The 27,115-nt window shown below is 39.0% G+C and overlaps 1 protein-coding gene across 7 annotated transcripts in view; it reads left to right on the forward strand.

Annotated features, from left to right (window-relative positions):
• Nucleotides 1–16,084: 16,084 nt before the first annotated feature.
• LOC148029764 (uncharacterized) overlaps nt 16,085–27,115 on the forward strand; it is a 54,253-nt gene continuing 43,222 nt past the window's right edge. For 6 of the 7 annotated variants that reach the window (XM_087686086.1, XM_087686082.1, XM_087686085.1 and 3 more), the window contains exons 1-2: nt 16,085–16,276; nt 16,621–17,168. In XM_087686086.1, the coding sequence (XP_087542212.1) occupies nt 16,624–17,168 (545 nt within the window). In that variant the 5' untranslated portion in view covers nt 16,085–16,276; nt 16,621–16,623. The remainder of the gene's footprint in view (nt 16,277–16,620; nt 17,169–27,115) is intronic. The other variant, XM_087686087.1, reaches the window with a different exon arrangement.

Raw genomic sequence — 27,115 nt, forward strand, 5'->3', positions numbered from 1 at the left:
AAAGCTTCTTTGAGCTTCATAAACTCCTACTTGAGATTTGACATTTCATCCTTAAGTTTGGGTCCTCCTATTAGGTCTAGGATCCATTGTATTTGTTCTACTTCTCACTCCTTCCTAAGTCTCTCAAATATTTGCATTCATGTGAATGTGTTGGTCATATTTCATAATTAACCCTGACATATATATCAAATTTTTTGTCATAGGCTCCTAATGTTTGAAGTTGATTCAAGCATTATGTTTATTAACTGCAAAAATAGAACAAACAACCAATACCAAGCAATCGACAAACAACAAAAGTAATAAAAGCCAAATCTAGCAATGGTGTAAGGTGTTGCAAATATTTTAGAAGTTAATCCTTTCAAGTGTGTGCACCTGATATTTTTCAAATAACATTGTGACAACGTATATTACTATAATAATATTTTGAGAGCCAAGCATAGTACTCACACAAGTTATAATATTTTATGCCAAAAAGGAAGACTTGCAACTTGACAAGCACTAGCTTTCATGCACTTTCATAGTAATCATCTCAGTGCAAGCCATATATGCATATGATAAGCGAAAAAGATCAGTCTAAAAGTAAATAGGAAAGACAAGAGCAGAACTGTGCCGAAGCCCAACTCAAAGCCCATGTATAAAAGCCAAAAAGTGAATGGATAAGCTCATTCTTGTGGTGTGCAAACTTGAGAGCATTCCTCTCCTCCTTGTTTCTACACTAACTTCTTGTGCTTCATCTTAAGAGTGAGGCAGAGTGTGAGTGTGAGAGTGAGGGATTTGGGAAGTGAAGCTTCTTCCTTGCCATGCACTTTTCTCTTCTCACACTTATGAGGTGAGAAGTACATTGAAGGAGAGATAGAGTTATTTCTCTTCTTCTTTGCATTTCCAATTGTGAATTGAGTACTTGTTGTGAATCAAATTGGGAGTTATGAAGTAGAGGAGGTAGTTCAATGACCACAACATTGATTGTGGAGCCACATTTAAGCTTTCAATTTCCAGTGTCAAGGAGAAGGTCAGAAAATGAGCTCACTACACCCTTGCCAATTTGTTATTCTTGCTTTCATAGAGTTTGAGAGAAGGATGGATAGATTCATGACCGCTAGAGACATAACTCCACTATGTGAGAGGTAGACATTGCCAAACTAGGAGAAAGGCTTGAAATAATAAGCATTTTGTCAAGTGCAATATCAAGCTTGTGAAAGCTCTTAAAATTTTGGTTCCATTTGCTAGGACATGATCGAGTCATCCATGACTGCATGCATTCTCTTTATTATGCATTAGAATAGAAGCATGACTTCAAAATGGAATAGGACCACATTCTATGAAACAAATTAGGAAAGGCTCTGAAATGAGTGTGAGATAAGTTAGGACAAATGGAGTACAAGATACTAGATGATTTTTGGTTGAAAAATAGGATTAGAGATAGAGTAGGGAGTTAGGTCAACCTTAGGAATGGACTATTAGATAATAAAAGCCATTAAAAAATCTAAATTTCTTGTTTCTATTTACATCCTGTGGGGAAGATGAGGGATCTTATGAGTTTAAAGTAGGGGGCTTGCAAAAAGGGGATTATCGTGGATCTCTAGCTTATGGCTTTTGGAACTCACATTTGGAGCCATTTAGGAATTTCCACTCAGACAACTATCCATCTATTGGCCACCCTTAGACAGTGTAACACATGGGACCAACTAAGTTAAGGCTATGAGGCTTAAGCTAGGATCACTAGGTAACTATACACCATGCATGCTAAACCCTAGACCTTACATTAGGTCACTAATGCTGCACACCATCTGCATAGTACATATGCATTAGTCACATGTAGAAAACATTACTCATACATTGGACACACTAGTCAAGGGACACAACATTCATCAAGGACACTAATAGCTAGCCAATCCATGAACACTCACAGTCTCAATTCTAAGGTCTACACCTAAATTCATTGAACCTCATGTTGAGTTGATGAGGAGAGTCACCTGCCAGTCCTTGAGGCCAATCAAATGTCAAATTCTTAAGCTCGCCACACTCTAATGACCTTCGAAATCCCCTGAACATTGGGTCTTGAATTAACATTTGGATAAAGAAGAAGCAATCATAGAGTGAATTTGAGTGTCCTCATTTGAAGCCAAGCATCAAAAGGGCCCCTCCAAGTCTCTATTATTTAAAGACGGGCATCCACTCTTGCACAACATTGGAAGAGCCTTTTCCATTAACACAAATGACTACAAATCATAATAGAACCTCGCCTTGTTGAAGGTCGCATACAAAAGGGACACCCTACATTTAAGTGATAGTGCGCTTGAGCATTTGTAAGGGGGAGCCTAAGAGGACGCTTCTTTAACCATGTTGACTCCTCTCATCTCCCACTATGAGATCCTTTGTTCCCCCATCACACTTGATGAAAGAAACTAACATACATTCTAGTAGATACGAGTATAGTCACTTAGGGCACTACACAATAATAGTCACAATACACCACCCATATAGCATACATCAAACTAGATACATCCAACTAGGCTCCCACCACTCCTTGTGCACTAGCAACATCAGTCTAAGGCAACACTCCATAAGCACAACAAGTTGTCACTATACTCTAGTACATACAAGTGTGGTCACTTAAGGCACTCCACAATAGTAGTCAATAGACCACCTGCACAGCATACATTAAACCACACGCATCCAACTATGCTCCTACCACTCCTTGTGCAGTAGCCATCTCCTTATCTACTTAATTAAGCTTAATAAGATTGAGTAGAGTAATGAAGCTAAATAAGATTTGTCTTGGCTAAAGGAATATGCAAATGTATTTCTAAAAAAACTAACAAAACTCCAACCCCAAAGAGAGGTTAATCATGAGATTAAGTTAGTGTTGGGAGTTGCTCCAATAGCTAAAAGACCATACCAAATGTCCATTCTTAAAGTTGTTGAGTTGAAGGAATAACTCAAGCAACTTTAGATTAATGATACTTCAGACCAAGCAATTCACCTTGGGGAGACCTATTCCTATTTCAAAAGAAGAAATATAGGACCCTCCACCTTTGCATTGACTATTACATATTAAACCAAGTGACAATCAAGAACAAGTATCCCATTCCAAGGATTGATGAGTTTCATGACCACTTCAGAGTGCAAGGGTCTTCTCCAAGATTAATGTATAATAAGGTTAATACCAGATAAGAATCAAAAAGGAAGACGTTCCCAAAAATGCTTTCAACACAAGATATGGTCATATGAGTTTATTGTAATGTCTTTTGGATTGACTAATGTCAAATTAAACTTAAGCTGCAAACAAAGAAGCGAAGGAGAGCATACTCAAGTAGAAGAAATAATGTGCCTAGAATTGAAGATGGAGGCCATATTGTATAGTGCAAAAACCATATTTGTGCACAACACACTATTGATTAAAAAGTGGGAATCTTGGTTGAGCACAATTTGCACTTAGGGTACTTGAATTGTGATTGAATACATTGGTTGAGAAAAGCAAAAGCTTGTTTGCATAACACTTATCACAAAATTTTAGGAGAAAGAAGTGCCCAAAATGCTAAGCTTGCAAGAGAACCCATCTAATAAAGTGGTTGAAAAGAAACACAAAAGAAAACATGTCAACATCTGTAGTTAGCAATACATCACCAAAAAAAATCAAGGGAAAGGAAAGGCAAGATGACAAAAATACCTAAGGAGCTAACCACTAGGAACTAAGCAATTTGAGTACTGGGCCTCGTAACTTAAGTGAAATTCAAAGAAAATTTGAGCCAATCAAACAAACACACATGTAAAAAATGTTCAGAAACAAGGGAGCCTCACATAATGCATCAAGGTAACTATGAGGACCTCAAAGGTACAAACAACCCCCACTCGATCAATCGTGCTCATCTTGTCCCAAACCTCTAATCGAACTAAAGCCCATGCCAATGATTAGAATGATAAAGAAAATGCCAGTGGAGCATTCTCACATAGAGAATTGAAATGTCACAAAGTGCATTACTAAATTGAATGCTAAGCTAAGACTATATGCAAAAATATATGTCCATGCTAACATGGGCATATTTCCAAGGGAACATGAGGAATGCATTGCATATCTACTAACATGGGAGGAGAAAGAACATCTCAGATAAAGAAGCCAAAGAGCGTCACTTCTACCTTCAATGAAGTACTTTATCAATACGACCTATTCGAGATAGAAGAGTTGAAACAACAAGCTACGAGATAAAGATAATTTAAGAAATGTTGGTTTAATAATCAAGCTTCAATCATTGAACTTGAAAGCCAACTCATGGCTATTCCAAAGGAAAGGCAAGACATATGGCAGTCCCAAACAAACCCAATGTATGTAGCCCACACCTACTTTCACATACTTGCTATTGTTGTTTGAGGTATGAACTTAGCTAGACCAATACTTGAATATCCCCTGCTTGACAAATTTCTTATGAAAGAGGTGATGTATGCTGCTAGCAAGCTAGGATAAGGAACCATACTACTCAATATTGCAAAATATTTATCCTTGCTAGTGAAGTTGCCATGACTCCTTGATGCTTGTGCTACACTAGATTATAATCTCAACTTCTATATTTGGCTTTCACCACCTAAGAGTGACACGAAACCATAGCTCTAAATGTGTGTTATATAGTGGACTCCTCTCTTGATTCGAAGTTTCACTACCAGAAGGCCCCTCTAGTGCATCAATTCTATTGAGGATATGAGTGCTCTCTTACTTTGAGGTGATTTTAGATAAGCATAGATTATAACTCATTTGGAACCTCTACCAAAGGTCAAACAACCAACTGGTATGTCTACTTGATGGTCAGATTGCAAGATCCATGGCCTTCCTAATAGCACTTAGTAGCTTGGCTGCCCTGCAAACCTAATGATCATAAAGTCCAAAATACATCGATGTTAGCAACTGTTACATGGACTTTGGTAATACAAACTTCTAGTTGTCTCAAACTATCATTAACCATCCTTAGAATTGTGGAGGCATCTTTTTGGATCTCTAGGCCTCTCCATCAATTATGAGCTCATGATATTAACTGAGGATCCTATATTCACAATGGCATGGTTCACTAATATACTATCAATATAAGCTAGTATCCCTTGAAATGTTTCTCAACATGCTCAAAACCAACACGGGCTATACCTAAGGGTTCGTGACAATATATCCAATGCAAAGGATCCTCTTAAACTCCTTGTGCACTCCGAAGGATAGTTTAGTTAGCTGTAGGAGGTGGCTTGACCTCACAAAGAGAACTTGCTAGATCAATTTCTTGAAAGTTAGTAATAGCTCTCTTCTCCCACCAAACCATCCACTCTCTTGGTCACTTCATAGGCTTAGCCTCTCTTTCTTGACCTTCACTTTCTTCTTCATTAGCTCCTTATTTAGGTGTGTTTTACCTCAATGGCCTTCAAAGGATCACCTTGTACGTCAGGGCTAAGGATTTTCTTACCCTTTTATCATCTTATTTAAGGGTTTCCTCAACAAGTTTTGCATTATCTTTATCTCTCTCTTTGGCCTTTTGACCTCTCATAATTGCTCGTAAATTAGAAGCATCAGTGACATTAACATGCACTACTTCAATCAAACTTACACCACTATTACTAGGTAGTTCTTTCATAATTGGCTTTCCTCTCTGCAAAATCAACTTCGGTCCTTTTTCTTGCTAAAGATTGTTTCCTTGTCCTTGGCGATTGATAGGACCTAACTGTCTACTTCATTGCTGAAGAGGGAACTAATCTTCTTGCAATAAGTGTTGGTTAAGTGGCTGGACTTTCCACATATGTCACATTTAACATTGAGATAGTTTCGAGGGAAGTGTTGAGATGACCACACCACTTACAACTAAAACTTGATGGACCCTCATCATTAGGTTTCCTAGTGCCCATTGAATTTTGTTGATGCTTTATGAAATTGACATTCACAGCAATCTGTCGATATTGTTCAGAAATCATATCGGTGTAACGTTTCATCGTATCCTTAACTTCCTCAACAACATTTAGTGCAAAGGATTCGTAATCAGTGGCATCCGAAGCCACCCCACATTAGGTTTTATGATTTGTAAAGGGGTTGGTGGATGCACAAACCCTTAGTTTACGTTGGTACTTTCTCTATTGCTCATAGACATCATGGGTCTTGGTTGCATTCGTCGGCCCTACATGTGTGGTAATTGAAGCAACCCTTGATTTAAAGTCCCTTGACTTTGACCCCTGATATTATTGGGTGGTGGTGGTATTGAATTATATCATATTAATACTGCATTTGGCACCATCCTAGTCATTGAGAGGGCTTGCCCTCTTGCTGCATAGACAACTTGAATTCTTGACTTGACTCCCTCTGCTATTGTTATAGTGGCATCTAAATTGTTTAGTGCAGTGTTGCTCAAGTGTAGTTGGATCGTGAAATCCAACCCTCTTGAGAATAATTATAATTGAGTGGTAGGGGATAATTGGATAGTATTACCTAAACACGGAAAGACTTCACATAGTTTTTGAGCATATGTTTTTATGCTCTCATTGAATTCTTGTCAAGTCTCATTTAGGACACATAGCCAATATTGGCTCCCCTTTTCAAGAGAGAACTCTCTATGAAATGTAGTGTAGAATGCTTGCGTAGTGGCAATCAAATTTGCCGCAAGTTGACAGTATTATCGGGTTGCATTTTTCTCAAAGTCATGCTGAAAAACATCAAATGATATGCTTTCTCATTAACTTGAAAGTTAAACATAAGTTTTTGGAAGTATTTGATATGTAATTCTATATCTTTGCTTGGACTTCTGCTAAAGATAGGCAACGGTAGAGCTGCTGTGGCTGATGGGATTTGTATTCCTTGAGGGGGTACTAAGGGTGGTTGTGCCATCCCTATAGATATAGGAATAGGCTTAGGAGGAACAACTACGGTGCTGCTAATGGCACTACTAGATGATGGTGTTGATCCACCACTTTGGTTGGTTTGAGGAGTTGAATGCCTAGCTCTAAGTGTTAAGGATAAACTACCACTTTTGCATGCATTGGGACTACTCTTATTATGAGGGACTATAAGCCCCCTAGCTTTAAGTGATATTGGACTAGTACAATCCGTGGAGTATTTGCAAAAATTTTATGCATGTTTCCGAAGTCATTCTTCACATTGCTCTCATTGAAATAGAGAGATCTCTAGCTTGCTCTTATGTTCTTATCTTAATGGCTCTTTCTCTGCTTCTGAGCAAAGAGTCATATACTCAAGAACCAAGTCTTCAGGCCCTTACACAATCCTACGCACCACCTATTGGGACCTAAAACAAACCCAACATTGGCTCTAATGGCTCTAGCTAGAAGTCTCCTAAATATGTCAAATGATCCCACATAGCCTTGCCGCCTAGGAGCATCTGAGTACTATAAATGAGTCTTCTAACTGCTACAATTATAGATGCAATTTTGGATTGTAGTCCAACTAATTACCCCTCCCGAATCTAAGCAAAGGAGTTTCCCACACGTAGATGACTATCTCACCACCATGAATCATATACATAAAGGGTACCCCCAATTGACTATTATGGCCCCTACAACTCTTCTACATCCCAAGGATTGGCCCTAGGATGCGCAACATATAAAACATCATAACATTTTTCTCTCTTTATTATTCCAATAGACTTTTTATAATCTCGCATAATCTTTTTCTTAAGAATAAACGTGCTAACCTATGGCTAGGGATCCTCTTCCACTCCACATGGATCAACGGGTTTTTTCAAACAATTGCTATGCATCCAAGAGGTTTATTCCAATACCATGATTTTATGTCTTTCCATGTAAGATGGGATACTCTGAAGTGCACAAACATAAGAAAAATAGCATGCACAATCATATTTTTTAATTATTTCCACCATATGTATTATGGTGATATAGAAGATAGCACTGAGAAAACCTATGTTACTATCTTTCCTACACTACAAAATCGACCTATATGCATATAAAACAAATTAAAAAAGTAGCATATTCAATCTTGTTTCTCCCTTCTCACCACCACTTATCAATAGATTTTGCAAGCGTTGTCATATTCTTAGGTATATAGTGAAATGAGAAAAATGGCATAGGAACATACCTTAACATACAATATGAGACCACACTAAAGCAATCTCCATATCATGGAACTTATACAAACATTGCACAAATATATATTTATTATTACACAACATCATGATCCATCTAATCATTCAATTCTCCTCAATATCCCATTTTCTATAAATTTACTAAATTTTGCTCATATGAATGCATTTAAAAACCTAATTATTATAAATTAAAACATATTAATCAAGAATTAAAAGTATTTTTCTGATTTGTGCTTAGAAAAAACATTTATATGCACATATACCATTCATTTTTTGCTATTTTTTAATAAAATGAGAGTTACCATAAAATATTCCATAAAACCGCTTTATTTTTTATGATTCGGGATCCCTTGGGCAACCATCTAATGCTCCACGCAACTACTAATAACCACCTTCATGCTTCTTTACTCCATTGCTTATATCATATCACATTCTGACACCCCTTTTCCCTCTCCCTCTTAGCATGTATGAACACCCACTATAGAGAGAGAGAGAGAGAGAGAGAGAGAGAGAGAGAGAGAGAGAGAGAGAGAGAGAGAGAGACTAAAAACTAATCTTTTCATAGAATGCATCATTTTATACAATTCTTGTGACAATTCAAGGTGAAGAAATTTAGGAGATAGTGGCCAAGAATGCTTCTACCATCTCAGATAGTTGCCAAATCCCATTTTTTGAGAAATGAGAGGGTGCCAAAAAAAATGTACCTCCCCTCAAGCAATTGTGATGATTTTCTTAGTTTTGAGCTTTTTAAGCTCCTTAAGCACCCAATTAGCGCTTATCTAACTCATTTCTTATGCATTTGCACTATCAACAACCAGTTTTTTAAAAATCAGAGGAGCAAACGAGCTCGGATTCAAGATCTGAAGGTACACATGTGTTCTTGGCTTATTTTCTACTAATTTGACCTCTTAAACATTGTTGTCAACCTTTGGATCAAATAGTTGCTTTGTAATGCTAAAGTTGTACCTCTTTGAATGTGCCATTTGACGAACTCTGATTGATGAATGAATGCTTCCAATGCATTTCACCCACTTTTGCTCAAAAAACTCTCATGCCTCTTTATTTTGATGGCAAATGCTTCATTTTTTGCTTCAATTTTAGCACCTACTTTCACCTCTCATTGGCAACCACGAGATAGGGCAACCTGGGCCATCAAACCCACAGATGAATCTAGACACAAATAAAACATAGCAAGCATCAAGCTGCTTCAAATAAAATACACAACATAATATAGAACACGGCTCTAACCCTACCCCTTAACAAATATAAAGGCATGAATTCCACAAGGGATAGACTAATCACAATCTAATAAAGAGATCAAGAGCTAGTTGCTAACCAACTGCTCCAATATAGACCGACTAAAATAAATCTATCAAAAAGGTCATCCTAAGTGGTGGTTTGACCCGCCTACCTGACCTAGGACAACTATACCAAGAACTTGTACTGGCGAGTACTCGTATAGCTTGGTTAACTTGAATTCATATATTTTTTCATTTTTTCTCATTCTCTATACTTCATTATTTGGTACTCGAACATATAAAAAGAAGGGAGTTGAGCATATTATGACCTAAGGAGAATAGAGGATTAGTCTCATGTCCAGTCTCGGCACTCAAGAGCCTACCAAGCTATCAGAGGCGACACAAAATCCTTTTTTTCTGCTCACTTTTATTTTTTCTCCAACCATCCTTATTTTATATTGGCTAGATGTTACCCCCACAAAGGCAAGGCATCAGCCTTGGGTCTGATTCGTCCCCAGAAACCTACTAGGCTTTCACAAGGCAATGAACATCTGCTCTTTTGATTTTTCTCTTTATGTTATTATTTGAGGGCTTGAACCCCTTTTTTACATATATTTGTAGTGTATGCATTTCAAACACATTTAAATTTTTTTTCTTTTATTCACGAGGCTTCCCTAGTTGCATCATAAGTTATAGAGGAATTCATAGAACCAACTTTCTAGCAGCTTAAGAGCGTAGGGTCACTAGGGCTACCTCTAAGACAAATCTTTGTATGCTCGACAATGTCTTTGATGGAGGCAGATAACTGCTCAAATCTCCCCAAGCATACCTAACCTAATGCTAGGACTTTGTGCCTTAAGTATCAATCCCCAACAAAGAAAGAAACATTCCCAAACACACAAAAATTCTACTGAAGAGGAATGAATTTGTAAAGGAAAGACACCACATGGAGATTGGCCGTAAGAAGCTTCCATGCAACAATTGCTCCCTCCAAGTGCTTCTTTAAACCTATCTACTACATCACTAAAATAAAGAACCATCAAACACACCCACACCAACTAGACATATGGCCCTCTTGGACTAACAAAATATAACATTTATATCTAAAACAATCAGCTCTCTTGGCCTAAAGTAATAAATCAATACGCCTTATACCACATCCCCCCTTGGAGTAGTATTTGACATGCAATAAGATGTTTCATTCCAAGGAGAAAATAGGGCGCCTAACCCTTGCATTAAATTATGACCCATACTCTTGTATATACATCAAGAGTTGTACACATAATATCTAACAAGCCAATGGGTCCAATGTAATAATGGTAGATGGATCTGTTCTACTTTCTGTATTACCCAAACTAGCCACTACCTACCATATAAAGCATATTTAGATAAGAGCTCCCATATAGTTGACTAGGTCCCATCTCATCATCAAGAGACATATTCGACTCGGGACCATAGTTGAAAAAGAGGTCTTTTTCCCTAAGCATAATTCACTAACGAATCAGCAAACTAGTTCCAATGTCATGGAACCAGTTGAAAATACACTCTTTCAAACTCGATGACCAGGTCTATAGTAGTCTGATAATGCATACGAAGGAATCCCATTTCACTAATTCAATATGAGCTAGGAATCCCCCTTTACTACGAATACCATCTCTCTTAGCAAGAATGATAAGGACGAATTAACACAATATTGTCAATATTCACATTCATTGAGAAGAGGTTTAGATAAAGCCATGTTTTGGAAATTATCACGCTATCTTTCAAATTGCTTTTCACAATTCCCAATTCAATATATAAGGGACTCATTTTTTAGTTTCTTAATCTATAGTCGGTGCTTTTTCAGCCCAAGAATAGTGATACTTGTCTTTATAAATCATGAGTTTCCGTATCAAGTTTGTAGAATATTCTTTTTTGATGTCTATGGTCCGATACCACCTCTTTTGGCTGACCAAACTAACAAATTATCTTTTCAAGAAGGAAGCTAGAAGTGTCCTTCATATCATTATTTTTTGTTGCTTATACTTCTAACCATTTCATAAAATAGTCAATCGTTACTATGATATACCTCTTCTGTGTAGAGGACAACATGGGAATTGGACCCACAAAGTCAATGCTCCACTTCTCGAATGGTAATAAAGTCATAATAGGAGTCGGTGAGCACTTCTGATTCTCTTTACTATCATTTCTCATTTCTCTACCATATATCACATCTCTTTACATATGCAAATGCATCCTTGAAGATGGAGGACCACCAATATCCAACTCTTCTAGCTTTTTACGCAGTCAAGAATTCCAACAAAGTGCCCTCCACAAGCAGAGTTATGACACTCTTCCAAGATGAATAATACTTCATCAAGCATAACAAATTGATGACAAATATCATCTACTCCTTGCCGATATAGAGTTCCTGCAATTAAGGTAAGCTTTAAGGTTTGCTATTTAATTTTCCTATGCGTGCACGCTATCTACAAGTGGTTTTTTTAAAATCGGAGGGGCAAACAAGTTGGATTTGAGATTTGAAGGTACAACCATGTTCGTGGCATTGTTTTCTATTGAGTTGGTCTCCTAGACACTATTTTTGGCCTCTAGATCAAGTAATTGCTTTGTAATACTAAAGTTATGCCTCTTTAAATAGGCCGTTTGACAAACATCGATTGGCAAAAATAGATGCTTCCAATGTGTTTCGAGCTACCATTTTGCTTAGAAAATTCTAGCACCTCTTCATTTTTATGATTGCAAATGCTTCATTTTCTACTTCGCTTTTGGCGCTTAGTTGCACCTCTCACATAACCATTATAGACTCTCTAAATAAATATAGTAAACTCACCAATTTACATTCTTATTGTAGTTTATCAACAAAAGGTCATCGATGGCTCCACGATCCTTGCAATGTACCTCAAGTGAGCTCTACCTCCTTTGCCTCAATCGATGTGTAAGCTCCAAGAAGAAAAATAATAAGAAGAAAAAGAAAAAGAAAGAACAAGAGCTTCTCCACACTAGTCCCTCACTCTATCACACACACGCACGCACACACACACACACACACACACACACACACTCTCTCTCTCTCTCTCTCTCTCTCTCTCTCTCTGTGCATGTAAGAAGCAAGAAGAGAGCTCCCAAGATTGCACACCACAAGAATGAGCTTATCCATTCACTTTCTAGTTTTTATACATGGCCTCAGTTTTCTTGGGTACCCTTTCATTGCATTAGCTTAGATCGGTCTTTTCTCATCATGTTCACAATATTTTACATTTTGCAACTATTTTTTGACTTGCTAGACTAAAATTCTTTGAGGTCACACCTCACTTGGATTTTACAATTTGCATGAGAGTGAGCTTAAGGAGCAAGCCTGACTCTCTTTTTGTTTCAAAAATAATTCCAATAATTTTTCTTCTCCATAAAAAATTGCATGCAATGAACAATCACTCTATTTCTTCTTCTATTGTCCTTCTACATTTTTAAAAAATTTCCCCTCATCTTTTACGTGCTATCTTTGTTGAGCCTTTTTAAATGAAGTTAACATTGTCATAAGTCTTTTCATACTTTTTAAAATTTCTAACCACCGCAATAACAATATTGGAAGCACAACAACTAGCAAGTTCATCGAGAATTTTCCAATATTCTGGTTCCACTCAACTTTGTAGCTCTACTCATTGACAAATTCTAGCATAACCCTCGGTATCATATCCATGATTATGAGCTCCATGCTCCTCAAAGTAGCTCGAGTTTCCCTTTGTAATTTTCCCTTGAATTTCCTACTTAGTTTCCATCACTTATCCATCAACTCATGTGCCTTACTTCATCATAATCAACAAATGAAAACCATAAAGATGTCTTCTAATTACATACTAGGCCATGTAAGCACGTGCACTCAGATAGTAATTGTAGTGTAATATATACACAATTTGAGTCCTCAAGTGTGTGATAACACTCCAAGTCTCGCTTAAAGGCCAACCCATCTCCCAATCCCTCAATATGTTATCTGCACACAAAACAAATTAGCACTCCCATAGGGAGAGAGTACTAGAGGTTTTCCCTTATAGGTATAAGTGAATCTAGTAGTTTGCAACTTTTATCCCATGCTAACGTCTTCCACAACCAATCTAGCAATAGGAGACTCCAATATCAAAGAGCCCCATCTGATCCCAATCACCTCTCCTTATTGACATCCAACAAGGTGACTCCCAAATAACCATGTTAAGCTCCAATGACAACCACTACTCTCACCTCCTCACAACATCCACACCACTATCCTAGCATTTCTCGTTTGTGGTGCTAGTTGAAGCATGCTACCTTCGATGAAGAGTTCCATTGAACTTGCACTCAGTTAGGAGGGGGTAATGCTAACAATAAAATGGAATGAGCAATTAGTAACAAGCAATCGACAAATGGCGAAGGCAATAAAAGTGCAAATATAGCAAAGGTGTAAGGCATCATGGACATTTTAGAAGTCAATCCTTTCGAGCACATGCATGTGGTATTTTTTAATATTGTGACCATTATTCGTAATAATATTTTAAGCAAAAAAAGATTGACCTAAACTAAATAGAAAAGATGGGTACCCAATTATGGTGGAAGTCCAAGTCAAAGCCCATGTTTAAAAGCCAAAAAGTTAATTCCTGTGGCATGCAAACATGAGAACATTCTTCTCCTTCTTGCTTCTACATTATATTCTTGTGTTTTATCTTGAGAGTGAGGGAGAGTGGGGGAGAGAATTGAAGCCTTTTCCTTTCCACATGCTTTTCTCTTTTTACCCTTCTTGGGTGAGAGGCAAATTGGAGGAGAGGTTGGGTTACTTCTCTTCTTCTTTGTGTCTTCTCTTACGGGAGCACTTGCAGATCAAATTGAGAGCTATGGAGTAAATGAGGTGGCTTGAGGACCATTGCACAGATCATGAAGCTACATTTGAGCTTTAGCATTGCGTCGTGAAGGAAAAGTAAGATGGTGCTCACTACACCTTTGGTGATTTATCATTCTTACTTTCATGGGATTTGAGAGAATGATGGGTAGATTAGTGAGCACAAGAGATGTATTGACTATGTGAGGTAGCCATTGTCGAAATGAGAGAAGTGCTTGAAACAATGAGCATTCTGTCGAGTTTGGCCTCAAGCTTCCAAAAGCTCTAACAATGTTGGGCTCTACTTGGTCTATCAAGGCTTTATCAGTTTAACAAGGTCAAGTAAGGGAATCAAAGCTATGATATGTTCTCTCAAATAAGACACTTCTTATCTTGAGCTAATTAGAACCACGATGTTTTCAACACTTTAGGTGTTAGTGTGTTTTAGTTTCTCTTGTGAGATCCTTTCTTTGAGGATATTTTTGACACTACTAGGATTCTATGATCTTTGGGTTTCTTCCTAGCTCACCTCTATAGTTGATATTTTTGTGATGTGCTATTGATCCTTTATGTCTTCATTTTGATCCTAGGCTTGTAGTATGTATTGTGCTAGCTCTCTATTAGTTCTTGCTCTTACAACTATCCTTCTTTGTGTTTTCCTAGTCTATGTCTCACTTCATTTTTGATGTGCATGCATGTGATTTAGCAATCAAAACTTGCGAACTTGGAAATTGGGGTTTTGGGAATGTAGGCATATTACAAGTTTTTGGAATAAGATTCATGGACCTTGAAAGCATGTTTTTGTGACATGCTAATGTGGAAGTGGGCATCATTGGCTATGAAGGGTAGAATGAATGTTGGATTCTAGCTAGTATGGAATGTACTACTACAAGTGTGTCATGTTATAGATGATATAGGGGACTAGGAATCATATGGTTTTTAAATGAGCTCCTTAAATTACCATGAATCCTCATAACCATATTGATAAGATATGAATACATGTAATTGTTTTGATAAGATATGAATACATGTAATTGTTTTTAAATGAACTCCTTAAATTACCATGAATCCTCATAATCATATTGATAAGATATGAATACATGTAATTGTTTTGATAAGATTGCTTGATTGGCTTTTAAGGGTCTTAACTTTGACTAGTAAGAAAGGGAGTTATAAGGCTATGCTTTTGAAGTTGAAACATGCTCTTTGAGTAGTTTACTATGTGACTCATGGAAGTAAATACTTACTTGATATTAATATATGTCATCATGGTAAAAACTTAACAAGTTGAGAAACTGCTCGTGTGGCATGTTTCTCACTTAGGGTAAAGGGCCAATTCACTGTCATCTATCAATCCCCCATTACAATATTTTTTTCAAAGTGAGTTACATAAATGTTATTTAATAGTCAAACTACATATATCATATGGAGCTCAAAATGCATTTTGATATTTGTATGAAGGATGAAGGGTTCAGAAAAGAGTGACAGTGAGGGGCCAATAGACAGACACTCAAGGATGCATGATTTTAAGGTTTTACATAATCCATAATATAAAAAAATTACGCGACTCAAATTTTTGATTGAAATTAAGCTTGTATGTAGTATGAAATTATTGTATTATGACTTTAAATGACTAAAAAAGTAGCATTAATTTTGCAAAATTGTCACTAAATTGGGATGGGATGAGTTTTATTTTTAGGGGACATCCATTCATTAGCGCCTTTGCCGCAGCGTGGGGGGGGGGGGCGGGGGGGTTAGCATGACAACCCCCAATAACACCAAGGAGGACCCCCCCAAGATTTAACAAAGGTTGTGACAATAGAGTGAAAAGATTAAACATGGAGATTTTCGACAGGGGCCGAAGTTTGGTGTCACTATATTGGCCCCTGTACCCTAGTGCATTCGTACACTTTGGGGGCTGGCAAAAAGCAGCCTATGACAACAGCGTAATACGTATTAATAATAGCGATAATAACAGTGGTATGTTCCTAACAACAACAAAAAAACGTTCCTGCGACAATGGCCACCACAGCCACACGGGAGGAATACACGGCATGAAGCAGAAGTAGAGGAAGAGCAAATAAGCGTGTTTTGGATCCGTTACAGATCGATCTGCAGAGGAGGTAAGGGTTCCATAGCCGGGCTCTTCCATTTTTCCTGCCTTTTTCTGTTTTCTTCGAGAGTTGCTGTCCAAAGGATTGCCAGCACGGAAGCCTTTGAAGTTTTCCAGATGGGATCTGTGTCAATTTTAGCAAAATTTCCAGGTCCAAGCAGGGATTGGTCGCAACTTTAATCCGACAGTAATTTTCGCCCTAGCACAGACATGTGTGCACACATACACGCACGCACGCACGCGGCAGAGAGAGAGAGAGAGAGAGAGAGAGAGAGAGAGAGAGAGAGAGAGAGAGAGAGAGAGAGAGAGAGAGAGAGAGAGAGAGAGAGCTGACTCACGAAGGTTTCCGAGCAGGAAATGGATTCGGAGGAGCAGGGCCACAGAATTGGATTATCTGATGCTCCTACGGGGCCCATTGCTGATGAAGAAGGAGATTTTGAAAGTGATAGTGAAGGAACAACTGCCTTGGCTCTACGCAGACAGGAAGCTAGTGATGAAGGGGAAGATGACCACGACCTTATGAATGCTTCAGAGCGAAGGCCTTCTTTCTCTGATGAGGATGCTGAAGAAGAAGGAGCACCTCCTGCCGAGGAGGAAGACGATGATGATAGTGGTGAAGAAGAAGAAGAAGAAGAACAAGAAGTCGATGACGATGATGGTGAGGAGTCTGAGCATGCTGACAATAGAAGGAGAGAGATTCATGAATACGAGGATGATCAGGGTGCTTCGTTTCATGATACAGGAGATCTGGATGGTACTCAGGGAAAAACAAATTCTAATACAGGCAACAACGATGGCGCTTCTGATGAAAAGAAGGATGCAGAGCCGTTTGTTGTCCCCACAGCTGGTGCCTTCTACATGCATGATGACCGGTTTCGCTATAATAATGAAGCTCGTCCAAGGTGCGTTTTTCTACTGTGCCTGTTTTCCTACCATGTGCAATGCTCTAGCACAATGTAAGTTGCAACAGCCATAGCTGTGTATCCTAAATATTTCAAACATGTCTTATTTCATTTTCTGCGTACAGTTAGCACTTTTCTTTTCTTTGTAACACATGTGCAGTGAGGAAAAGGCAATGTTGGTGCCAGACTTGAACCTCTCGTTGGAATCTACAAGAATTCTTAGAAGTGGACAAGGCCCTTAATTAAATGTGCTCTTTGACCACGGCTCAGCTACAGCAAAAACTAACTATTACCATATTTGCATAATTTACTTGAAGGCAATACTAGAAGTAAGCAGTTATTGGGAAAAACATAACAAAGGTATGGAGCTGGCAGCTAGCAGCAGTAAAAGTGGGTTAGTCAGGCTCTTGCCAAAGTTTGGGCTCCATGCAGGACTCAGAAAAGACTTGACACTCCACAGATTGGATCTCCATGACTGATCTGCTCTGGTCTTGGAGTCTGGTTTGAGAAAGAATACCATAATCAGCCAGAAATAGGGACCACCTATTGGACTGTGGCTACTTTTTCATAAAATCTTTCTTCCTCCCAAGCTCCAATCTAAAATCATGACACACTTTGTGTTCTCTATATACGGTACATGAATAGCAGCACTTGGTTGATTACATGTATAGTGATTGCAATTAGCTAGTAGCTAGGTACACGAATAGCAGCACCTGGTTGATGACAGGTATAGTGGTTGCAATTACCTGGTTGGTTCTTCATTCAACATTGTTAGGTTATCTCTTCGAACCTTTCATCACTTCCTTTCGCAACCTCATGGTGTACGTTATGGAATATAGGACAATGGCTAAAATATCTACCTTTTTCGAGTTAGATTACACCACCACCATGCACTCATCTACAATAAAAGCTTCAAAAGAAATTATATTGGGTAAATTACCCCTCTTCAATCATCCACACTAACCACAAGTTTTTTTTTGTTGTAACGAGTTTGCTTCATCCACTATGAAAGAAGCAAATTATCAATTGCCACAAACATCTGGTTAATAGGGGAGTATATGTTTCAAAAGTACCCAATAGATGTCAGACTAGTCTATGTTTTAGAAGTACCCAATAGATGTTCGGCTATGTAAAGCTATAGCATACGTTTGTTGATTCATGCTAGTAGTGAAGTGCTTAAATGACTTTTGTAGTCCACCCAATAATCTAGACACAAGTGATGCACTAGGAATAAGCTTAAGGTAAACAAGTAGTTCCTTCAAATCTTTGATGTGACTAATGTGTGCATCCATTGACGTGCCCTTAGTCATGACTCAAGCACTTTGGTTCCAACTAAACACTAGTATATAGAACAATCTTCAAATCTTAGCTTCTTATCAATGATTTGAAAGGATGTAACTCTTTGCATGTTTGTGCGGTGCAACTTTATTTAAGTTGATACTGTGGGCACTCACACACAAGAGTTGACCTAAGTCTTTATATGTGGCCAATAAAAGTACTAGCTAACAAAGGCCAAAGCTTCGTGTGTGTCAGGGTGTTCTATGCCCAGTGCATCATGACATGTATACATTTTTTTATTGGATATTCTTATTGTTAGGCACACATACTTTGCCTTTTTTAAATAGTAATTCATTTTTAATAGTCCATGCAATGCATTTTCACCATCTCTCTCTTAGTAGCTAGTTTTCGGACATCTAGGCTACTAAAGATGCCCAAGCTACTAGGCTCATCTTAGACTAATTGTTAGATCCTAATAAAGTGAGAATTAGCTTGGCAACGCTCTTAGAGAGAGAGACATCAATCAAAATCTTAGAAAAATGCTAGGCCTTGACTTTTGGAATTCAAATAAGGTCAACAGTAACCTTGTTGGTTGCGCCCTTACACAAATGAATCTCAAAGGCAAATTGTTGCATAAGCTTTGCTTATCTCACCTTTCAGCCACGGAGATTGGGCTGATCTGTAAAGGAATTTCAGCGAATTGTGGTTAATCCAAGTACTAGATATTGTACAATTAATGATGTGAAATCTTAAGCATATAGATGATAGCCAACAATTCTTTCTCTGGAGTGGTGTTACATGTTTGGGCATCGGTGAGCTTACGTTGTCAAATAGAGTAGGTCAACTGTCTTGACATGGAGTGGCACCTGTAGCTTAATCGCTAGCATTTGTATGCACTTCATAAGGTTTATAATTTACAACATTGATGCAATAGGTATTTAGTCGTTTCATTGGAAACATTTAATGAGCTCTCTAGTCCAAATAACAGATGAATTTATGTGCTTTTTCTTTCTTCAAACACCCTTGAACAAACAAGTCAAGGATCTTACGATAGTCCTTGATGAGCTTTCATGGCAAACTAGTGAAACCTAGGAAAGATTTCACTTTCCTAATGGTGATCCCTAGAATAGGTTAATTTGCTCGTATCTTTTTGGGTCAATACTAATGCTATCAACTAAGATTATGTCTCCGAGGTAAAAAAGCTTGTGCGAAAAAACTTGCACTCAGACGGTTCCACAAATAAACACTTTTGCCTTAAGAGACGTAAAACATACAAAATGATTTGTATGTTCCTCCAATGACTTACGATAAATGAGCATGTCATTGAGGAAACAACTATCCACTTTCTAAGATATGGACAAAATTGATTTTTTTAATTATCTACTGGATAGTTGTGGAAGCATTTGTCAACCCAAAAGGTAGGACCAGCAATTGATAGTACCGTTGCCACATAAAGAAACATAATTTTGGGACATCCCTAGGATCTATCCCTATCTGATGGTACCTAGACCTAAGGGTTATCTTGGTGAAATACCTCATGCAATAGAGTTGATGAATAAGGTCTTCCATTCGAGGTGATGGATACTCATTGTTGATGGCCACCTTATTGAGACCTTTGTAATTTAATGCTAAAACATGCTAATTGAAACCAGCTTTCCTTCTCTAAAAAGTGGTAGATAACCTGATTTAACACAAATTACAGCAAGCAAATAATTGAAAAATTTAAAATAAATATATTACCACATTAATCTTGGACAATTGACATCCAATTGGCTCCAAAATTGGGATCTTGTAGCATTTCTTTAACTTCTATTGCTTGAATTCATAGTACAATGAGATATAGATTGATCTCTCCACAAATTCCAATAAACTTGGCTTTCACTGATGACTAGCTGCATCAAGATCCATTTTGCCCCTTGATTCTTACACAATTTCGGCACAAATTGAATCTAGTGCTCTTGCATGTGGGTCAAGTCCCATGTGTAGGTTCAATCTTCACTAGATCTGCTGTAAATACTTCATTTCAAGTAGCGGCTTTGATCTTTGGGCTTTTGTTTAATTGGTACACTCTTTGAGGTGGCCGAGTAACTGTAATTTCTGTGGTAAATTAGGGATTTGATAGTATAAACATTCATGTCCACCTTCAAACAGCTGAGCAAAATTGACAATGATTGAGATTCAATGGCACACTTCTCGAGATAGTTGATAAACCTTGAGTACAGTAGGATTAGATTTGAATTCAGCAAAATAGTGTTGAGTATTTTGAGATATGTTGACATTTGGTAAATTTCCATTTTCATTGGGGCCCCCACATGTAAAAACGAGGTGCCTAGCCGTTTGGCCCTACTCTCATTTTTAATAATATTCAAATAGTGCCTAGCTTCAATTTTAAATCCTAACCTCTTCGAACTTGAAAGTGTTGAAACTTTCAACAAAACTTAGTCTAGGACAATAAATCATTTAAACTCTAACCCCCATGATACCGAAAGTCATTTGCAAGGAGAAATTCAATGTCCATGACCAAGATTTGTCCTAGGTACCCTACTAGTACTTGTCCACAACAACGACTGCCAATGTCCCCACATTGCCAAACCTAGGGTTGTTTGTCACTGTGACACATTTAACTTAATCTCACATGTGCAACTCACATACGCACAACTTAAGTATATTACACCTTAAACATCCAAAGAGTATTAAGTTTAAAATTCATGTCCTTGTGACATAGTGCCATTCTCCATTTTAGTGAGAAGGATGGGTGTGTCCCACAAAGATTTACTAGGTTTAGTAAATCTGGTTGTAAAATAGTTGTGCAACTAACTAGCTATCTCATTGTCCTCTTATACTTTCTAATCGAGTCGATAGTTGAAGCAAGTATCCAACGCATGCTACCTATGCTAGCACTACAAAAGGTGGCCACCCTTTGAATGTGTTGCAAGATACTAGGTTGGACTCCAGAGTCCCCAATCAATTGTACATGGGCTGATCAACTTGTATGGTTGCTCTAGTTGGAAATCACGAACTAGTTTATGACATCTAGCCTCCCATGTATCAATTTCCAAAGTCAAAGTTTGAGAATAAATGCTGGGAGAGACAAGGCTGATTATCCCGCTTTGTGATGAAGGGTAGGAGTGGCTTCTAGGTATATGGGGAAAGTTATGAGATGCTGGGAGAGATAAGGTTGATCATTTGGCTTTGTGATGAAGGGTAGGAGTGGCTTTTAGTTGTATTGGGGAAATGATGATTCCAAGATAGACAACCTAGGAGTCAGGTTAGGTACAACAAGAGAAAAAATAACCATAGCCATCATGCAAGTAATGGTATTGTGTGATTGTGGATAGGTTGTAGAGGGAAAACATTAGATGTCTAGGTTGTCGAGGTGCCTCATTAGGATAAAAAATAGACCTATGGTGCTCCTAGGTAGAAAATTATATAACTCCAATACTAGCAAACTTACTCAGAAAATTTAAGTGATCAAGTCTGCTCCTTCTGAAAAATCATTGGCTGTCTAGCTTGGCAACATGAAAACGTAGGTGTGTGTGACTTGCAACCAAATTTGGCTACTCTTGGGTGGCTATTGTTAGCCTATTAGTTAGTTCATGTGTGAGTCTGTGCATGTTTTGTGGGTTGGGCACATTATTTACTAGTTGTGGTTTGTAATTGATTTTTGGGTGCTAGTTGATTGGCCCCTGTTTTATGGCCGATTGCTATTTTTGGCTGCTAGTCCTGAAAGATGGAACAATATGCTTTGATACCATGTCAAGAATGTTAGCAATCATGATTGCCATGCTTTGTCATCTCTTGCTTGTGAGCCTTAGTTTGAGTCAAACAAGGACTTTAGGAGCTCTGACATGTTAGTCCCTTGTTTCGATGGAGGGATAGCTCACTCTAGAGTAGCCATTTCATTGCCTTTTTGTGCATTTCCTCCTTTAGTTGGGTTTCTGTGTGTTTTTTCTAAGCAATTTTTGTATTTTCTAGGTTGCCTTCACTTGTCGGACATTGTCTATCCTTGTAATGTAGTTGGACTGCATTAAATGTAGTTGGCCCATATTTTGGGTCCCCAAGTATAGGTTGGCGAGCATTTAGGGATTTAGGCTATTTATAGCCCCCAGTTGGCTTGTCATCTTCATCTTCTTGTCTTGCACTTGGCAGATGCACACTTTGACTTCAACATTTTCGTCTGTCTCTAGTGCTACCTTGATCATTAGCCTAATCTGGCATCCTCATTGATGTTGTGGGCTGTGTGCAAGGACTGATCAATCCTCTTTTTGTATTCAACATTCTTTCCATGTTTAGTGCAAATCACTTTTCGTCTTTTCTTGCAGAGTTGCTCTCTCTCCAGAGGCAGTTACCATGTCCATACCTCGTCCGTTGATGCCCATCTTTGGAACCACTGTGCATACTTCTCGTATGCATGGTGGGCACTTTGGGATTTCTTCCCAAGTGTACTCTACTCCCCTATCCTATCCCCCCCATTCACCCTACTTCCATTACACACCTTCTTCATCTCCTAGCACTACCACTCTTGGTGCAATGGCTAAAAATGCCTTTATGGATAAGACTTGTTTTAACGGGTCAAATTTCACTACTTGGTTAAACTTCATGCAACAAGTGCTTGAATCTTAGGGACTTTGGGACCTTGTCGTTTGTACCAAGCCTATGCAAGACCCTTGATTAGCTCACCCTAATCACATTCATCAATGGAGAGCCCATGGTGCCACAACCAATGTTGAGTTGATGTAAGGATTGCTTCCTGAATTCCACTCTTAGTTACAACATTTTCCCCTCGCATTCGAGTGTTGGAGTCATCTCATTGACCGCTATGTAGCTCGAGATTGCACTCGATGTATTAATCTTGAATTTGAGCTTTAGAAGTTTTCATTAAGGAAGGGGATGATTTGAAAGTCAAGTTGGTTGAATATCGGTGGTTACTTGCCAAGTTTGCCGCTACTGGCTTCTCGAAGTCAAATGATGTTCAGATCACATTTTTCTTGAGCAAGTTGCCCGATAAATACTTCCATTTTATCCAACATATTATCTCACTACCTAGATTGCCAACCTTCTATGAGTTTGAGTGCTAGTTCTTGCATCACATGAGGTTGCACGATCAAGTCCACAAGAAGTCCTTCATCCATATCTATTCAGTGGGGCGAGGGTTGGTTGCCTCTTCTTCGGGAGGGAAAACCAACAGTGACAAGAACTTGCAAGATGCGAAGGCAAGCCAAAACAAAGTTGACATCACTTCGTCTGATGGAACCAAAGAAATTCAATCCCTTGGGCGACAAATTCCTAAGAAAATAGGTTTTGCATACATTGTCAGAGGTCAGGCCATGTGGACGAGGAGTGTCATACCAAGGCCCAAGGTCTTTCTCCTAGAAAACTAATCTAGACTGTTGCTATTGCCTTCTCTTTGACTGGCCAGTCCAGTGGGATTACGTCGTTGTTGCATCATCTGCTCCATCTACCCTAGCGGCTACGAGATATGTGGCACGCAGACAGTTCATCATCCTCATCCACATCGTTCTTAGTACCACATGAAGACTGACATCTTCGGACTCCTCTTTATTCTTCGGCATTGACATGTAGGTTGAGAGGGAGTTCCTATCCTTCTTGGTATTCTATAGGTTTTAGTACTTGCCTTCGACATCGGCCTTTCCCCTCTGTTGTACCATCCCCTATATATTGCATGATTTCACCATCTTTGTACTAGGGCGCTTGGGCAAGTGAACAAATTTTCCATGAGGGACATTGTTCAAGTGGCACCTGTTGCATGAGCATTCTTGCATACTATGCATCCCATTGTGTAAAGCACCACTCAATGGATCCTAAGCTATTTCCATCGATGGATTATACCACCATCTTTCTTTCCATGATACTTCATCACCATTTCCCTTAGCATCAACATTCTTGAGTGGTTGGGTAAGCTTATATTGTTTTGTGATGTGTTGGGTACCATCCCTACTCTTGTGTTTTGGGTCAATGTTACTTAATCAACTGCCACTCCTAAAATTGACTTTTCACTACCACCACAAAAAAAAGAAGAAGGAAGTTCAATGTGGTTCCATCTGCCCTTGTAGGGTTTGGTAGGCCATTGGGTAGCTAATGAGGCTATGAGCACCCTTTGTTTGATGCTCTGTCCTCTTTGGGGTGACTACTTGGACTCTGTTGGTAAGATAACCATCGCCTTTGTAGTCTTGGTAAGCCACTAGGCTGTCCACATGCACCCTTTGTCCAATGCCCTGGCTGCCTTGGTGTGGGATACCTTGGGGTAAACATTGCGGACATTACCTTTCAGGCTCAATTTTGGGCCTGAGAAGGGGCCTTGAGCTAAAACACACTTTAGAGCTGATTAGCATTTTTAAACAGCCCCAAGACATGCTTAATTAATGAAAAACACAAGTTTGGTGCGCAATTTGAGAGAGCTTTAGTGGTCCCCCAAAACCCTAATTTTTGGGGCATCCTTCAACATCTATAAATAGACAGGTTGCCCACCATTCAGCCTTCTCTCTTTTGTACAGGTTTCTCACGCTTGCGTGTAGATCTTAGCCATTAGTCTTCCACCACATGGTGGTCTAGCCTTTGCAATTGCTGCCATCACCTTGTTAGCTCCTCTACTGTGGCATCCTATTGTTACATTTTATTGTTGCGTTTTACTATGACATCCTATTGTTGCGTTTTGCTGTTGTGTTTAATTGCTGTGTTTTACTGCAGCATTCTAATATGGTGTTTTGCTGCTTCGCCCACATCGTTAGGCATCATCCTCTGCAGTTGCCTCAGTCTCCTCACACTTTGGTGATTAGCATTTGGTGTTTCTCTCACTCCGTCACTTTGATTGATGGTCACAGCACTTGGGATTTCTCTCCGTTGGATGTTACTCTCCGTCACTTCATTGCTCTGCTCTTGGGCATTCTGCACACTCTTACATTCATTTACATCATTCATTCACTTCACAGTTTATTCTCTCCATGTTTGTTTATGTGTTTGAATTTTGAGTTTTGTATTTGCGTTTTGCGTTTGGGGTTTGAGTTTTACTTGTGTCTTTGTTTGAGTCTTAGTGTTTCAGTGTGGGTCGTACATGTTGTGTTTCCTCAGTGCAAAGCCTAGCATATCTTCATAGTTTGTTCGGTGCCTATTAGTGATGTTGGCACTTTGCCGTTATTGCTTGACCGTACCTCACGCTCCCTTTCAGAAGCTCTACATGTTCTAGACATGGGCTTTCCACTCCTCTTTGTTTATGGCATGACTAGATTAGGAGCTGTTTTAGCGATAGGTTGGCAGGAGAGCCGACCCTACAGGCTCCATTCCCCTTCTCTTATGTAGGGTCCTTTGAGGTAGTTGTCTCTTGCTACACCTATTCTTGCTTGTACACCATCTATTCCATAGGTGTTTTCCCATCCCTAACCCTCTTCTCTTTTGGTTCCCTTGTACCCCCCGTCCATTTCAGCGGGGGATGATCTCGGTGATGTGGCCATGGATTTCTTGGCTCCTAGTGTTTCAAAAGGGGCCTCCTAGGATTGTTAGGAGCTTCTTCATTGGCAGTCTACATCCATGGACTTAATTGACATTGGCATTCCTCTCACCACCCTAGGATCCGTTTCTTCTTTGGCCTTCCGCCACATCTAGGATCTGAGAGGGCGTGTTGGTAGTCATGATTGTTATGCTTTGTCATCTCCTGCGTGTGAGTGTAAGTCTGAGTCAGACTAGGATTTTAGGAGTTGTGACATGTATGCCACTTGTTTTGACGGAGGAGGTAGCTCACTCTAGAGCAGCCATTTCTTTTAGGAGCTGTGACATGTATGCCACTTGTTTTGATGGAGGAGGTAGCTCACTCTAGAACAGCTATTTCGTTGCCTTTCTGTGCATTCTCCTTTAGTCGGGTTGTTGTATGTTTGTCACTTGTTTTGACGGAGGAGGTAGCTCACTCTAGAGCAGCCATTTCATTGCCTTCCTGTGCATTTGTTGGTCGGGTTGTGTGCATTTCTTGGGCAGTTTCTACATTTTCAAGTCTGCCTTCACCTGCTAGACATTGTCCATCCTTGTCAAGATTTTTTTCTGCTGTGAAGTGCCATGTCCGCATATTGTGACTCTATTTAATGCAGTCAGACTGCATTAAATGCACTCGGCCCATATTTTGGGCCCCTAGGTGTAGGTCGGATAGCATTTAGAGATTCAAGCTATTTATAGTCCTCAGTTGGCTGGTCACCTTCATCTTCTTGTCTTCTACTTGGCAGATGCACACTTCGACTTCGGCATTCTCCCCTATCTCAAGTGCTGCCTTGATCATCAGCCTAATCTGGTGCCCTCACTGATGCTGTGGGCTGCATGCAGGGACTGATCAGTCTTCTTCTTGTATTCAGCATTCTTCCCATGTTCAGTGCAGTTTTCTTTTTTACTTTTCTTGCAGAGTTGCTCTCTCTTTGTCTTTGTGTTCCTCCTTGCGTTGTGCAGTTTCATGGAGAAATGGTGGGATTTAGTATTCACAACTAGGAGATGACATAAGCACATACCACACTTGATGTTAATGAATGAAAGTTTGAGATTGCAATTACAACTCACTATTGGAGAAGATGAAGTCACGCTTGAATGCTGGGATTGCATGCTGAACTAATTTACCTGCTGATCAAGTGAATGAAAGTTTGAGATTGCAAGTACAACTTGCAATTGAAGAGCAT

This window comes from Lygodium microphyllum, chromosome 10 (assembly GCF_053477565.2).
Source record: "Lygodium microphyllum isolate KBCC chromosome 10, Lygodium_microphyllum_v1.1.10, whole genome shotgun sequence".
NCBI classification, from domain to species: domain Eukaryota; kingdom Viridiplantae; phylum Streptophyta; class Polypodiopsida; order Schizaeales; family Lygodiaceae; genus Lygodium; species Lygodium microphyllum.